Genomic DNA, 17,412 nt, shown 5'->3' with positions numbered 1-17,412 from the left:
TGTGATACGACAGAAAGGTTTTACTGGGATGGGTCCAGGGTGGCCACATTCTAAATGAATGATGAGTGATACGAGTTACTGCAAAGCAGCCTCAGCAGGCTGGAATCCTTATTAGCTATAACCCATGAGGAATTTCAGCAGTTTCCACCTATTATCTCTTCTGCGTATCTTACTTTCTCTGCTGTTTTAGACAGTATTTTATTCATTGACAGAAGTTTTCGGATTTATTTCATACATAATTGTCTTACTGTTATTTCATCTGTCTAGGTCTAAAAGGGAGAGAAAAATTGGAGTCTGATTTAGTTTAAGTCAGTCGTTACCTTAAGACTGTACTCTAAATCTCTGTGCCTCAAGCCTAGTCAATTTTGGAATGAAACTATTTTGGAGAATGAAACAGTTCTTGATACATATCTGGGAAAGTGGAATTTTGTGTTGCTTTCCAAGCTGAAATAAATTGAATGATGTTTCAGAACACCAAGTGTTCTAGGTGTCAAGAGAAATGACTTGTGGACAGAGTGCAAAGAGGCTGTCAAAGCCATTTTATAGTTGCAGTCACACCTGAGATACAGTTGTTATCTATATAGATATATATGCACAGAGAAGCTAAACTAAACTATTTCATGATTGTAAAAATACCCGGATACAAAATTTTGTAATTTATATTCAGCAAAATTGCAGATAGTTTATGAAAAACTATATCCTCTACTCAACAACAAATAACGTTTCCGAGTAGTGGAAAAAACTACGTCACAGAACAAGAATTGCTTTGTTTCTATAACAATACTCCTCTTCCAAAATCTGCTTTAATCAATTTATATTCTAAGTTCTTCAGGGCAAAAGCCTTTACATAGTTCTCTTAATATTAGCTAACAGAATACAGATTGATTTTGGATTATTACTTTTCTTTCAGTGAAATTGTTAATTGCATGACAAGCATTCTAAATAAAATAATGGCTTGTGACATATATGGAATATACGGATGTAATTTCTAAGAACACTGAAGTCACGTTAGGAAGCTGACTGTAGTGAGTATCAAGGGAAGTCAGGTGCTCAGTTCCAAGTGCATCACTGAAAACCATTTTAATCCAATAGATACACAAGGTAACTACAGTGCATCTATCATGCTCCATCATGCAGTACACAGATCAATTAGAGTGCAAAATAAAATCATAATAAATTACTCAGGGAAAAAAAAATACAGTTATAGCTATTGTATAGTGTTGGGGATCCTGAGGTCGCAGGAGACAGGACTATGGCCAAGACTTATTTCTGGCAAAGTTTCAGATCACTTGTGAAAAGAAAACACTCTGCTCTTCTGTAAAAACAAACTCAGCTACATTAGTTCTCAAATGACAGCACCATGGATTCCTGAAAGGAAACTCAGATATACGTTAACACTAACGACAAGAGCTCTTGCTCTAACTTGGCTTCAACTACTGCAGAATTTCCACTTCTCAGAACTTTGAAGGACAAGTTTTATTCACTGTTTATGTCAACTTTGCAAGCTGTGCATACTCACCAATGATTGAAATAGGCTTCCTAGCAAAACGAAGCCTTCCCCATATTCCAACATATTTACTGCGGCATCCTGCTGACCATAATCGAACCACATATTCTGTTCCAAAGAATACCACTAATACAATTTCCTAAAAGAAACAGACAGGGAACTAGGTTAATTATCTACTATATGTCTTTAATCTTTTTTTTCAGAATGTATTAGGAAATATTAAAATAAAATGTAAAATTTGGAAGGTGAAAAAAAAAGTCAACCATATCAAAATGATCTAAAGTAACATAGAAAAACCTGTAAAAGTAAAGAAAGAGAAGTTTAAAAGCAAGTTTAAATGCTTTAATTACATGCAGTTTGGCTTTTCTACACGTACTAAAACTGAAAACCATTCCATGCAATTCACTTGGCCTAATTCAAACAAAAGGTTTCCTGACTGAGCCAAAGAAAACAAGCAGAGCCTTTATTCAGAAGATGAGTATTTTGCTAGTGTATTTCATTTCGGGAAGAGGTGTTTTTCACATTCCACTTACCATATCAGCTTAACCTCCCACTTATTTATACTTTTTCAGTCTTCCTTTAATCTCACATGTATTGAAGAAAGATTTCTAGTACACATTACCAATATGTCAGTCTCCAGGTGCAATGAAAACACAGTGAGATCTCAAGCATGCTTTTCCCATCTTCTTGTCAGCATTTAGAGACTTCAGCAGAAACAGAGGTCTACTCCTGAAGCACTACTGGTATCAAGCTATGCGTTAACCACAGACCTACACTACGGTATGAATTTGGAAATGCCTACAAAGTGATAGATGTCAAAGACATCTGACATTCTTGTTGATTAGACAGAGGTACAATTATGTTGTATTTGGAACTTAGTCAATGTACAGATAAACCTTGCTTTTTTACAGACTGGTTGAGCACAGCATATCCAGCGTAGTTTCCTTGAGTACCAGGGAGCTGCCCTACTTCCTTATTGGCCAACTAGATTAATAACTGGACACATTCTCTATCCAACAGCGAATATACTCATTGGAATGGTAACAGGGGCTTGTAATTGAAAACACACAGCACATGGCATACAGAAAGCGTAAAGCAAAGAAACCAATCATGAGGTATCACAGTTACAGAGGATAATGCAGATTAAGAGAATGAGCTGCTTATTTCATGGAGTGATTTAATACAAAGAGCAACTGCAAAGACGACAATGTGCTGCTGAACATTTGATCCAGCCTCCTCACGTTTCTGCAGGGTTCACTGCTGTTTTTCATAACGGATTGGCAAACAGGACTCAAGATGGTACCTATGACTATTTTCTAAATTAACTGAAATAACCAGGACACAACCCTAGTCCAGTCGAGATAAATAGGAGTCCTATTATCAGCTTCAAAAATGCATGGGACATTGCCCTGAATACCCAGTAAAATAATAGGTCTGTATACAGCAAAAAGAGGGGAAAAAAATGTTATGCATCAGTTGACTTCACTATAATGGTTTTGCGGCTCTAAAAAGCCAGTCTCCTGATGGCATAACAGACTGTTGATCTCAGGGCACTACAGTGCTGAAGTTCGACTCCATGATACTTCTAGAAAAGCTAGGAGAGCATTAACCAGGACCCTTTCCCTTAGTTTTGACAACCTCATAACCTGTGTAAGAAGTCAGATGCAGCAGAACAGCTATCATAATTGCCATAGCCACTTGTATTCCAGTTAGAGTTTCAAAATACAATTAAACTGTCCAGATTGTTGGTTATAATAAATATGGAGCTCAGACCCTTCAACCCAGCCAAGAATCTCTCGTACAGCTTCATTCTAAAAGGATGCACTAGAATCCTTCAGCTTTTTTTAATTAGAGTATTAAGTATTTTTCAATAAAATAAAGTAATAATGAACATCATAAATCTAAAGAAACAGCACCTGTAGCAGACACTTTAAGGAAAGCCTGCGTCTTCACAGAATCACAGAATGGTAGGAGTTGGAAGGGACCTCTGGAGATCATCTTGTCCAACCCCCCTGCTTGAGCAGGCACACCCAGAGCGGGGGCACAGGAACGTGTCCAGGTGGGGTTTTGAATGTCTCCAGGGAAGGAGACTCCACAGCCTCCCTGGGCAGCCTGTGCCACTGCTCTGGCACCCGCACAGGAAAGAAGTTTTTCTCATATTGAGGCGGAACTTCCTGTGTTCCAACTTGTGCCCGTTGCCCCTTGTCCTTTTCTTGGGCACTATTGAAAAGAGCCTGGTCCCATCGTCCTGACACCCACCCTTTAGATATTTATAGGTATTGATGAAACCCCCCCTCAGACTTCTCTTCTCCAGGCTGAACAAACCTAAGTGTCTCAGCCTTTCCTCATAAGGGAGATGCTCCAGCCCCCGATCATCTTGGTAGCTCTCAGCTGGACTTGCTCAAGCAGTTCCCTGTCCTTCTTAAACTGGGGGGCCCAAAAATGGACACTGTTCTTATGACAGAAGCTTCAAATGCAATGAAACTCTCCATTTGTCCAATTTCACCTAATGCCATTTACGAATCTACAGTGAATGGCAAAATTATGAGCTCTGCTTTACATGAGGTACTGTTGAATTGTCACAGCAAAATAAAGCACCAGAGGCCACATTTTCCAATCAGGTGATTGTATTTATTTCACAGATATGGTCAGTAAACTCTAACATCCAAGTACTCTTCTGTATGCAGAAGGCTAGTATATCTCTTTTCAACACTACCACGGAGGAAACTCCTTTAACAAAAGGCAATAGCGACCATACAGGGAACAAAAACTGTCCTCCATTCAAAATAACTGATTTGAGGAAGGGACGTACAGTCTCATCATATGTGATAGCACAGATAATACTGTTCAGATATCCCAAATTACCAAAAGCAAAAGAACCACAAAAAAATTATCTTGGTGGGGAAAAAAAAAAGAGAAAAGTTAATGTTTTAGCACAATGAAACCACAAACCACACTCTGACCAGGCACCATGGCCTTGTCAGGATCACAGTTTCAGTTTCATAGCAAGAAGGTAGAAAGTGAAAGCCTGGATTGTGCTTTAAAGAAGCGTGTATTCTCTGCGTAGGAAATTTGCATCGGAGTTGTGTGCGTATGTTTTTTAAAGGCCCTCCATGGTTCATTGGATAACAGGCACACCGGCAAGTATGCAAATGGGGGCTGTCCTAAAGACAATGTGACAGACACGCAGTCAATGGTTACTGTCATCCAGCTCTTTGCATGACATGCAGACAAGCTTAGAGAACATTGATTGTCCTATAGACTCCGGTGACTGGAGGGAACGACCAGTCGGCTTACACCAAGACACATTTTTCACTCCTGACGTTTTGATAAAGGCTTATTGACCTAAATGAGACCCAAGTTATTCAGGGAACATCGGGGGTGAAAGTGCACAAGCTGTTCTTCATGGTCATACACAAAAACTCCAGGTATCCATTAGCAACTGGCAAATTCCCCCTCCCCTGCCCGTGGCTGTGTGACAGACAAAAGTGTTTTTAATATCTTGCACTGCATAAGTCTAATAAGTAGTCTCCTGGGGGTGGGGGAGGCTGACGAATTTCTGCCGGCACACACTTCTTTTAGTGGCCAGAAACTTGCACACAACAAGAAAAAAATACACTAGAAATTTACGCCTTCCTGAGCTACTGAAATACTGCCTATATTTTCCCAATTAACAGCTTAACATGAAACTTTACATTAACTAGAAGGATGCCAACCTGATCCTTAGTTCATTTATGTTGCTGGTAATTAGGGCTAATTCCATTTAAAAGGAGTTACCCTGGCAGAGAGCAGCAATGCCTCACACCTGAGAATTTCAGCAAATCTGAGTGGCACTACAGATTAATTTGGTCCACTGTTCCTTCAATACTTTCTCCTAATTGCCTGCTTAACACTTACCTACTAAGTGCACTGTATAAAAGTTTGTGCTTCTCACAATGAATAGCTAGACTGAAAAATGGCTTTGAGAAGCTGACAAAAACAAATGGAAGGATAAAGTCTTGAGCAGACAGGATGTAAAGAATGAGTGAAATCAGAAACAAAGCAACGTTCAGCATGAGGGGAAAATTAAAATACAGAGAAAATAACTGTCTGCAACACACTAGTTGGAGCAGGGAATAAAACTCAGTGGAGGAGTTTTCATGGTTAAAATTACAGACACACAAGAACTGCACTGTGCAAGGACCCACTCAACCCTATGTAACTTAATTGTGATCACCTTTCTACAAGGTGAAAACAGAAATACAACACTGACATAAAAAACTCATACTGACATGGTAAAAGGAGCCTTCTGAGATGTGAAGTCATGTACGTTCATACTGTGGGCATATAGGAGCCCTCTGGCCTAAGAGGAGAGACTTTTATTTTCCTTTTAATTATTGATTTGTACATGGTACCCTCACTTCTGCCATCCCTCCTGCTCAGCCCAGGCATATACTTCATTGCTTTTCAACCACATAATACCAACACAGCCAAGTACCAGATTAACTCTGGATTAAAAGGTAGGGGAGATGAACATGAGATACACACGTAGATCACTTTTCTTGAAGAACTCTATCAATGCTGGTAACTGTCCAGCTGCGAGCACCTTCTCATAGGTAAATTCACAATACTTTCAACTAAAGGAACAGGCAGACAAGATTAGCGTAACAAGCCTTGGGCGTTTCTACTGTGGTACAGTGCTTGATGAAACTACAATAAATCTCCAGGTAGCCATTTAGCAGATGACAGGGAATGAAAAAATTCTCAAAGGCCAGTAAAGGAGCTTGAGTTCTCACTGGTGCATTGGTGCAGGAGTGGGGTCAGCACGTGGGATCCATTTCAGAAGTCTCAAGACAGATTTTTTCAGTACATCTCTGTACTTACTTTCATGGTTTTGACATGGAAACAGAAGTTCCTTTGAGTTGATCAGGTACTACATGAACAGTTTTGGGAATTGCTTCAAGTAGAATGAAAGAACCATCAAAATATAAAAATTATCCTCAGCCCAAGACAGATATGTCATAACTTCATCACCTGGCTAAAGCACAGCTCTCATCAGCTGGTGAAGGAACTTAGGCAGGATCCACAAAAACACAATCCCCTGACAAACATACCCATACTATCTGTCATTACAGCTCATATCTCCACAGTTCCCATGGATTAATCACACTTTCATAAGCCTACACAGGGAACACACAGAGAAGGGCTCAAAGAAATAGCTGTGATGAAGAGCCCCTGTATTAGGTTTGACTGGACCTGCTATGGCTAAGGACACTATTGTCTTGATAAATTTTGGGATGCCATTAGGCAAAAGAATAAGAAAGTCCCTTCCATCAGGGGACAACAGGGAAAAGTTACATATGAAAATGGCTGTGACTGAATTGAAGGAGGAACCAGACTTCTTTAGCTGTGTGACTGGAGAGTCAGGGCTATGAAAACAAATACACACAAGTATATTAGCAAAATGAATATCTGGTTTATTTGGCTACTAAATGCATCTTGAAAAGCCCTTCCTTTACTACTCCACCCCCACTGGATCGGAAGAGCTACAGTCCAACGTTGGGAGGCATCGAACATCCACACCGTGAGATAAGGTGCAGCAGCAACTCCAAAAGGAAGGACTTAGCTGAAGAAGATGTTTTTAAGCAATTAGGCAGATTAATAGCTTGGAAGAAACACAGAGAAACGAACAAAAAAAACAAACCCACCACAACAAAACCCTGACATAGAACGGATCATGACACTATAACAACAGTTATTTAACAGATAAAGAAATTGTCTCCAGAAAAAGCATCTGCATAGAGAATATATTGCCGGAGGCTCTGTCTGTAGATATCAAAACTTTAGCTGGTCATGGAGCATCACAGAAGTTCATGCAGCCATTTGATGTGGGAGGATTAGATGAGGTCATCTGAAACCTGTTATGAACAAGAATGCCTTTACTCTGAGTTTAGACTTTTTTCAGTGAACTCCATAAACATAAAAGAGGTGAAATAGATGTTTTAGGAGCAAGGAGACAAAGCATATCACTATGTTATTCTGATTGGCTACTGAAGACAAAAAAAAAAAACACCACAAACAACAAAAAAAAAACCCACAACACAATGACGACATACGGCCTACTCCATCTGCCATGGAGGTGGCTGCCCTAAGGGAAAAGGGAAACAACAAGCACAGGAAAACTAGTGGCACTGATGAGGAGGATGACTTTAAACTTCATAAGCACACACTTGTACTGTAAGTATTTCCTCCCACCCCAAGATTTTACTGGGAAAACACCTCCTACCCATCTCTACCGTATCACAAGCTCTATTGTGTTATCCTCATTGGAGGGATCAACCACATTATTCCCACAATTCTTTCAAGTCTGGCTTCTTTCAGATTCTAGCCTCAAGGATGATAAAGTTCCCATCAATTCCTTTAAACAAGGAAATAAGCTCTCCCGTAGTTTATATAGGGACTGCATGCCAACCAGCATTACCTCAGCTGTAAGATTCCTGTGGCATTACTTGCACTGATACTTATTTATAAGACAAGGCAATGGAGGAGCTCTGCTACAGAGATAGTGCGTCAACAGTAAAGTGGAACAGTAACCTCAAAATCTCAGACAACAGTAGTGGAGCAAGGACACTGCCAAAAGTTTTGTTCAGAAGTCATGACAAGGAGGTCTCTGAAGGAGCCAAGCAAGGGGACAATAGATCTGCTGATGCTAATGCAAAGTGACAAATGGGGCACTTTCCGTCAGCCAAGGACTGTGGAGCTGGATTGGGCAACAGAGAAACAGGCTCAGCATCTTCATAAGCAGGGATGCAGCATATCCTCTACAGCCCCCAAAAGGTCAAAAAAAGCAGGAATGTGTCTCACGTAGAGCAATAGGTTGCATTTACGCTCAGAGAAGGGTAGCTTGCAACAACCGAACCACTGCAGGCTACACATTTATTCAGGGAGAGCTAGAGTCCACTTCACAGCACACTGTTCACCTGACACATCAGGGCTTGCAAAATGCTTCAGACAGCACTTGTGTATAGCCCGAGCAGGGTATGCAAATTAACAGCAGCAAAGGCAACTGTTTCTTCTAATCTCACGCAGTTTGTATAGAGAGGCCCCTCTTTGTTCCGCTGAGAAAGGCAGGATTTTTTTCCTGAAAGCTGTACTGTGTTTTCTAAGATACACAGCACAGCAAAATCAGATGGCCTAGGCAAACAGACACCAAGGTCAATAAAGTAAAAAAATCCCAACTTAATGAAGTACAGATCAAAAATAAAAAGATGAATGGTTTTTCATATATATAAACACTTACTGAGCAACAGCAAGTGCCAAAAGTGCTATTTAGGATTGGGGATTTTCCTCTCCCTACTTAATCTCCTCACTTCCAAAGGCCTTGTAAATTGCATCTTTTCAAGTGAAAAACAATAATGATAAGTTTTTTTTAAAAAAATGTTTAAAGCCAGAACACTTGGTGTTCCTTCCTTTCAAGAAGACTAGTAGTATTCACTAAAATTCTTTATCTAGCATATTTGGCACCAAATGATTAACAGGCAACAGAAAACAAACCCCATAATATCAGTATCCCATTTTTATCTTCAGAGGCCCATAATTAATCCTAAGAAGTTACTGGACATCCTTAAAGTCCCTAATTAATGTTTTGAATTAAGATAAAATAATATTGGTGTAAGTGTTCTTTTTCTGAAAAAAAGGGATGCTTACTAGGAGACAGAACAGTTGATGGTGCTGAAGCTTTTCTATTTTCCCTTAATCAGTGCCAAGAGCACAGAACAATAGCACTGGGACCAATAAAGAATAATGCAGGCCTGCGATTTTAGGTAGAGATATTCCAAAGGCTCCAACCAACTAAATCCTATTGAATTTCAATAGGAGTCAAGCACCTAACTCCCTTAGGTGCATTTAAAAAGCCTTTAATTGATTTCCTTAGCTCTGTTCTCAATAGAGGCTTCAGCCAAACCCAAACACATGCAGTTGAAATTTTTCCACCGATTACAAAAGACCACAGATGTCAGTGGCATAACACTGCACGTGACGGCATGGTCTCAGCGCACGGCCGCGTTAGAACAACTTTCCACACCGTCACCCCTGCACAAGTCTCTTCATAACGCAGTCATCTTTAGCTTTTTAACTTAGCTGCTGCTGATATCCACCAGGAATTTACAGAAGTAAATTCATCTGGGCTTGCACATTTAGTTTACGATACTCATTTTAGTGTGGAGTTCTCCCCCATTACAAAGTATGCCCAAGAACTAGACTTTAAAGCCAAAGTATTTGACAAGAGAAAGGAAGCGTCAACATGCTAACACTGGCGTAAAAATGATTTAAAACCCCCCACTCTTTTCTGTTTATTTCATGAACCTCTTATTCAAGGCTTCATAAGAGTCTCTAGACAGAATTCATACAGGACCCTCTCCTTCAAAGTGAAAAATGCTCTGGCTTCTACCCAGTTCAGCATATGCTTAATTTTATATCTCACTGAATTCAGAAGAGCTATTCACCTACTTAACACTAAGTACACATACACACGGTTCACAGAGATGCATACGCCTTCATTAACACATACAATATGCTAATATGAGTAGAAAGGAACTGTTACAGACTATTAAAAAAAAAATCAGTCTATTATCCTGTCAAGTATCTTGTTGCATGCTTTTTATTAAATAACCTTCCTCACTCATTTTAAAAAAACAACTACTTCATATCCACCGTGCCCTACACAGAGCAGTTCGTAAGTCTTCCCTTTGCTCCGCAACCAACACTGAATTTCTTGGCAGACTTCATGAAGAGACTGTATGCCTGTTTTTTTCCAGCTATAAATGACAGAGCAATAAAAGCCGTTGTGCCTTCCAAACTATGTTTCTCTTATACCCTTAGACAATCACTGTTACAACACTATTCCTTTCTGAGAGAAATAAATATTGCACAGTATCTCTTACCTGAAAGCAGAGCCACCAAAAGGAAGAATCTGGCCCTTATCAGCTCAGCTTAACCTGCAATAGCTTCACTCTGTATACTTGAAAGGGAATGTAATGGTAGAGGGCAGTCTTAAGATGTAATGGCCAAGCTCTGGTCACCTCCTGTACAGTTTGGTAACATCAACACTTGAAATCTAGTGGTTTCAGACATCCTAATGAACTTTATTTGAGACACAATGTGTTAGGAGCTAGGAAGCAACAATACATTTTAAGATAGAAATTAAAAAGATTAGCCATGAAAAAATATTTTTGTTCCACTGGTTTTGAAAAGTGGAAAATAACTTTAAGCTGTCTGTGAATATTAATTTTTCCTCCTTACGCATCTCTTTTCGTTCTATTAGAAAAGGGCAGAAGAAAAGAGGAGAAAGACTGGTAAGTTTTCAAATATCTTTTACATTAAATCAATGTTTCCTCTTGAAAAGGAAATTTTTCAAGAGAGTCATATTTTACAAAAACTCCAGCCAGGTTTCATTTTACATTTAAAGTTTAGTGAATTTTTTTTTTCCTTTTTTTAAATGTATAGAGTTTTTAAGCACAAGATCTACATCTGCAGATTTAAGGCATGAAAGGGAATACTTTTTATTATAAAGTAGAAAATTTAGGAACTACATTTTTCCTTCTAGAGACCTGCAAAACAAGGTCTGTAAGAAAACAGGCTTTAATAAAATTAATTTTCCTTTTTTGTCATTTTTGTCTGCCTGTACAGTCCCCAGCTGACCAAGGACATCTACATTCCCACCCTGCAGTAAACCTGACTGCCAAAGCTCTGCTAGTTCTTCGAGTGTCTCACTTCCAAAGTTGACAGCGCTGCATGTGCATCTGCTCAGCGTTACCCATGGCCCAGACATTCTGACCTATGAAGATTTCTGAACTGACAGGCACTATCCAGCGTCCAAAAAAAAACACAAAAACCACGCCTGCAAGGTGTAGCAATGCCCTTCTTCATTCCCTGGGTAGGCAGGAGTCGGGAAGACTGAAAAAGATAGGGGAGATCAGAGCTTGACTTGCTATTCAGCTACAGGTTTCTCATATGGCTTTGCACAAACCACATGCAGTCTTTAACTCCATTCCAAATCCAAGAAACCCACCACTCTCACCACCCTCTCCCACTCATATGCTCCAAGATAATGAGATAGTAGCACCGTGGATGGAAGGATAGCTGGATATATTCTGCTATACAGCGATATACATCACTGCATGGATATGCACAGCGACATCATGAGGCCCCCGCATGTAAATCCCATGAGCTGTATCAACAACTTGCTCCTGCAAAAGCAGGTACAGAGTACGCTGAAGAAGAACTCTTTCTGACAAAGTTTAACTTCTTACCTCGCTTGTGCAGACAAGACATTCCCCCCCAGCCCTGCCCTCCCTCCAAGAAGGGAGTTACGAAATGGTACTGTGTGCTAGCCTTGCTTCAGAATTCTCAGCTCCACCCTTCCAGCTCCTCTACGTGGTTTTCAGCTTTATAGGACCCTCTCTGGGATATGATGTGTTCCACAAGTAAGACATTTCCAGAAGAGTCAGAGGTCAGCAAAAGCAGGACATTACTCCTACATATACTCATGACACCCTCTTTTTTTAGAAGCCCTGGTTTCTAGAAGTAGCATGTTTTCAAAATTCATCCTCAAAAGTACGATTTCTGGCCTGAGCAATGGCCGTGCTCTTCAACAACAGTTTAACAAGAAACAAATTTCAAATGGACTAATGCTAGTTTCAGCCACCTCCAGATAACAAAGGGAAAAATAAAATTTTCATTTTTCCCAGACTGGCAGGACAGCATTGCAGGATAGAGCTGTCAAGTTCTGAAACAAAATCCTGTGTGGTTAGAAGCGGGGCATTCCTTCCACACCCCTGGGCCATGGCCACTCAGTTACTGGTATCAGGCTCAGTGTTGATAAGAGTTCAGGTGCCATATTTCTGTTTGACATTCCCATAAATACAACCTGCTTTGCTTCAACATACTTGAGCCCTCTTCCCAGGCCTGCTCCAGGGAATACGCATCATGCTCGTCCACACAGCTGCAAAAACAGTCACAGGCTAAACCTGTAGTCCAGGCACTTAATACACCTCACAGGAAAACACACGTGCTAGTTTAAGCTAATAAAAAACTTCTCAGATGCCATATGTACACAGTCCGTTCAGTCAGCATTTTACAGTTGCCTCTAAAATTTGTGAAGGAAGAGAGGTGAATTATTTGACACGCAAAATAAACCTAACTGAAGGCAACAAAGTCAGCATTTTCAGCTAAGTGGCAAATACATGTCACATACTGAAGGCAAGTAGCTTCCTCCTCATGCCAATTTCCTGCGCTCGTTCCAATCAGCAAGCATTAAACAGTTGTGGCTATCATTCAGCGCATCAGGATTATAGCATACCAAAATGGGAAGTTAATTTATACCAACCAAAGCACATGATTAACTCTCCCTAGAGCTTTGATAATGTTCCAAACGGACCAAACTAAACTTACATTTGCAAAATGAAGATATAAGCCAGATCTCTCTGAAGTTGCATACCCCATTAACCAAGCTACCGTTATGTGCAAAGACTTATATTTTTACTTGGACTCATGTTTCTATCAGTTTTGGGTCCAACATAAATAAGTGGTGCAACAGAGGGAGCTCTTTGCAGAAACGAGAACTCCAGCTCTGTGAAACTCCCTTCACTATCACCTTTCCCCTGCTCCCTTTACAAATAAAGGACAAGTGCACTATTCATTGCTGGAAGGAAGAAAAAAAAAATCTTTAAAAAGCCATGGCCTTCTCAGTGGCAGCTGGTCTGAGCTTCAAGACATCAAATACCTCAGGAAACTAATAGGCATTATATGGAATGAATTTAACAAAAAAAAACCCCAAACTGATATTTGGCAGAATACAGCAACACTGCACTCCAAAACTCTTTGGAAAAGGAAAGACCTTATAAAAGCAATGCCTAGGACATGTCAAGAATAAACTACAGGCTCTGCAACAGTACATAGGCTAGCAGGCAGCTGATGTAGCAAGCAAAAGCCACCCAACCAGAAGAATCCCCTCTGTGGAGCAGTACTTGAAGGGGGGGGGGGGTGGGGGGGGAAATCACAACTTAAGGCAACAGTCACAAAGAGCATGGTCTAGAGACAGATGAGCCTTTTCTGTGCTGAAACACTGAACAATGTCGGACAGATTTAGAGTCCACTTTAAAATATACTTTATTAAAACAACCAAAGCACTGGTTGTGCATTTTAAACGCATTAACATCAGAACATCCAACTGGCAGCAGTGGAGCAGGACTTCATATTCTTGCATTACTATTGCACTCATTTTTCTAAAGCTTGAGGCGTATCTGCTCTTTTTGTGAGCTATATTTCCAGGTGATTCATGGTACGATTTTTTTTTTTAGGAACAGCTAAGTTTTCTAGGACCTTCTCTTTAATTTGAGATTTATTGTTACTTAATTACAGAAATTAAACTAAAACACATCTTTGGAAATGCCCAATTTCCATACTTTTTTTTTCCCCAATACCTTATGTGCTAAACCAAATAGCAGCCTTACTCCACAGCTAGACAAATTCTGTTAGTAATTATAAAAACTTTTGTTTTCCTTTTCTTTTTAATGTCAAAAGATCACCCTGTTTTTAGTCTTCCCTTTACACCTTCTGTGCAGTTGTCAATATTCACTGTTTCAAAAAGTTGTTTTTAGTACGTCTGTCCTGCTAAAGCCTCTCAAGATCCCACTGTGTTAGATGGGATATTAACAAAATCTCTAAGTCTAGTCTGGAGACCAAAGGTCTTACTGCCAAAACAGAGAGCTAAGATTACCCACTGGAAACAAAGATGCTCATCCCACCCAAAAAGGTGCTTGATCAGCAATGGAGAAATTAGTAAGAAACAACGCTTGTACCAGTCGTCTTAACAGAAACGAAGCAAGAGTTTACATTAAAGGAAGGTAGTCCTTGCTTTAAAGCTACTCAGCCTTAGTATTTACTAATCCAATATGCAAGCCCCCACTCTATGTCACAAACTATTGAAATGTGATATTTTTCACATCCTGTCATTACTGAGAGGTGATAATGTTCTTTCCACTGTAAAATGTTCTTTTAAAGCAATATTTTCTCAGTATGCAAAATAAATAATTACCAGGCTAAGTTCTTTTCTAGGACTAAGGGGGAGGAAAAAGGGAGTCCTGATGCACAACAACCACATCCTGACTCATGAATAGTGAATGTAAAGAGTTTGGGTTACATCCTTTTTTTAATGGTTTCACAAAAGAAATAATATCTCAAGTGGCCAAGACCTCTAGAAACGATCAAATGTCAAAGGTTTTAGCCAATCTTACAGATCTTACAGGAAGAAGGGGCTGCTTAAACTGCAGTTCAGTTTGTATAGTTTTCCAGTTTTCTTAAAGCATCAGTAAAAGTGGCTAAAATATGGAAACGAGGGTCAGCAGCCTCTCCCCCTCTGCCAAAGGGAGCAAGGCAGCAAAACCAAACTTACCCATTTGGTGAGTTCCTTCTTGGTGGATGAAACAAGTGAGTCTGCCATGCTTCGGTCTGAGTCCTCTTTCCATCTCTGCTAAAAATGGCTTTAACGACAACCTCATGTTTTCCCTTCCCGAATACATAACATGCTGCACATTTAACTTTGTACAGAAGTGTCAATTGCTAGTAGTGTTCAGGGTGTAATTAATAACAATTACATTACACTAGAAAAGCACATAAAGGACTGCTTTGTGTACAATGTGTATTTCCTCATTAGCTGGATGGTCAAAAGGAAACCTACTACACATGAAAGTACAGTACAGCTGTGTCCCATAACTGGGTATTTGAATATTTATAAGCTATCGCACTTGGGATAGCAAAGCTGATGACATGAATGAATGTTTTAATAAGTCAATCAATAGAGCTTTCCTCATTAGAAATCTGCCCCTAGCATGTTACATCAGAGAATTCTGTTATCGTGAACTATATTACTTGTCCCAAATGGCATACTGTTAAAGCCAGAAACATTGTGCCTATTTAAGCAGCATGCTTTACGGTACTCAAAAAGCAGTAGAAGCTCTCTGGTAATACTAACTGCGGTTTCACACCTTTTGAGTAATAGTAATGAATATTTCATGCTATGAAGACATGAAATGTGTTCATCTCGGGTGATAAATCACCCTGAAAAATGCTATGAAAGCCCTCTTTTTAAACACTTTGTGAATTATTTGCAGACTGTGGGAATTCTCTCTTCCATGAATTTGATCAGTTTTTATGGTTAAAAAGATAGCAAACAATGGTGATTGTAGAAATAGCAATTAGCTCTCAGTGCCACACCGAGTAGTTACCACCACATGACTCCTAGTATTGCTATGAGAAATCATGTTTGACTATTTCAATCTTAAGCACAGTGTTAAACATGGATACATTTTTTTTTAATACGGAGAACAGGGTAAACAAGCTTTGAGGAGGGGAGAAAAAAATCTATTGCAAACTGGAGGTATTTGTATACTAACTGGCCACTACACTGATGTTTTCTATGGAAATTCCAGCCACATTAATTTTGGCAGCAATTAAAGACTACTTTTGGAATCCTTAACAACATTCAAGGAGTTCCTTTTAACTTTACTTCATGTTCTGTAGTTCTTTCTACTCTTTAAAGCCAGGAAAGCAGGGTTGGTTTTTTGTGTTTGTTTTTTTTTTATTTTATTTTATTTTATTTTATTTTATTTTTGTTTTTTAACCTTCAACTTGTTTTACTGTGAAAATAAATACAAAGATAAGTCAGTCAGAATTCAGGCTCAAAGGAACCCCACTGAAGTATTTATTCCTCTTTGAGAGCCAAGAAGCTCCTCTTTTACTCAGGTTGTACCTCTTACTGCTGCTCAGTACATTATGCAACTCTGCCTGTCAGCCAACACGATCACAGGACTCAATGATAAAAGAAGCTATTAGAGTTTTGGCAGGAATAATACTTCTGACATTTTGTTTCAACTGGATCACAGGATTAGACTCCAGCTCGGGGCTTTAACACTAAGCTGCCCATGCTACATCACACAGGGCTGATTTCTGACACCTCTTCCACGGTACATCACTTTCTTCTTGAATATTCCCATCCAAGTCAGTGGGATGACCCTAGAAAAAAGCTGCAATCCATAACAAACAAGCACAGCTGAACCTATCTGTTGAAAAGGGACAATTACACCCTTACACTACATATATCTAAGTACTGAGCCACATAATCAGCAGTTTACGCTTCTCAAAAGGAAACCACAAACAAAAGCCAGCATGTATCCAGGCATCAGAAACGTAATTGTACCATATTCCAAATACCAGCTAAACTGTTAAAAACCTCTGTGACCACATGTGAGGTATTTCAAGCATGTTCATAACTACAAAACTATTATACAAACAACATTAGTATTAATGCTGATTAACTAAGTCAGTATTAACTGCCTGACTAGTACGTGACTTCATGGAAAATGAAAACTGCAAGTACTTGAATAAGGTAAACATGCATGGCTTTTTGTATAATTAATAAGAGAAATAGGCACATACAAAGGGAAATTCATCTGAAGTGTCCTAGACACCTTAAGATGTAATGAGCTATGCTCTCAGGAGTACCTATCCTTACTTATATACTACCTAACCTATCTTTTAGACAGCTAAAAGCTAGACGAAAAGGAAAAAAAAAAACAATCAGAGTCAGCCTAGAAGAACTGCTTTGAATTATCCAATAAAGTATTCTCAGCTTGGAGCAATGGTATAAACAGCAGAGGAAATTTACTATTGGTTCTCACTTGAAAGAGAGGTTTATGAGGGCTTTCTATTTTTGGGCTGGTCTCTCTAGAGAGGCCCATGTGATTACCTTGTCTGCCTCCAGTTTCCCTCTCAAAACTCCCAAGTCTACTACTTGATCTGGACAGATCAGGAGGTTGGGAATGTCAGAGGAGGCTTAAACTTCCTGAAAGCGTTGGAGAAATAAGAGG

At 39.5% G+C, this 17,412-nt stretch overlaps 1 protein-coding gene across 2 annotated transcripts in view; it reads right to left on the bottom strand.

Moving 5' to 3' along the window:
* Positions 1-17,412, bottom strand: part of KCNQ1 (potassium voltage-gated channel subfamily Q member 1) — a 380,915-nt gene that overhangs the window by 281,363 nt on the left and 82,140 nt on the right. For both annotated transcript variants that reach the window (XM_075094586.1, XM_075094587.1), the window contains exon 3: positions 1,520-1,646. In XM_075094586.1, coding sequence (XP_074950687.1) covers positions 1,520-1,646 — 127 coding nt within the window. The remainder of the gene's footprint in view (positions 1-1,519; positions 1,647-17,412) is intronic.

The sequence above is a fragment of the Phalacrocorax aristotelis genome, chromosome 5, assembly GCF_949628215.1.
Source record: "Phalacrocorax aristotelis chromosome 5, bGulAri2.1, whole genome shotgun sequence".
NCBI lineage: Eukaryota > Metazoa > Chordata > Aves > Suliformes > Phalacrocoracidae > Phalacrocorax > Phalacrocorax aristotelis.
Note: the sequence above shows the minus strand (reverse complement) of the source record. Positions and strands in the feature narration are given on the sequence as shown.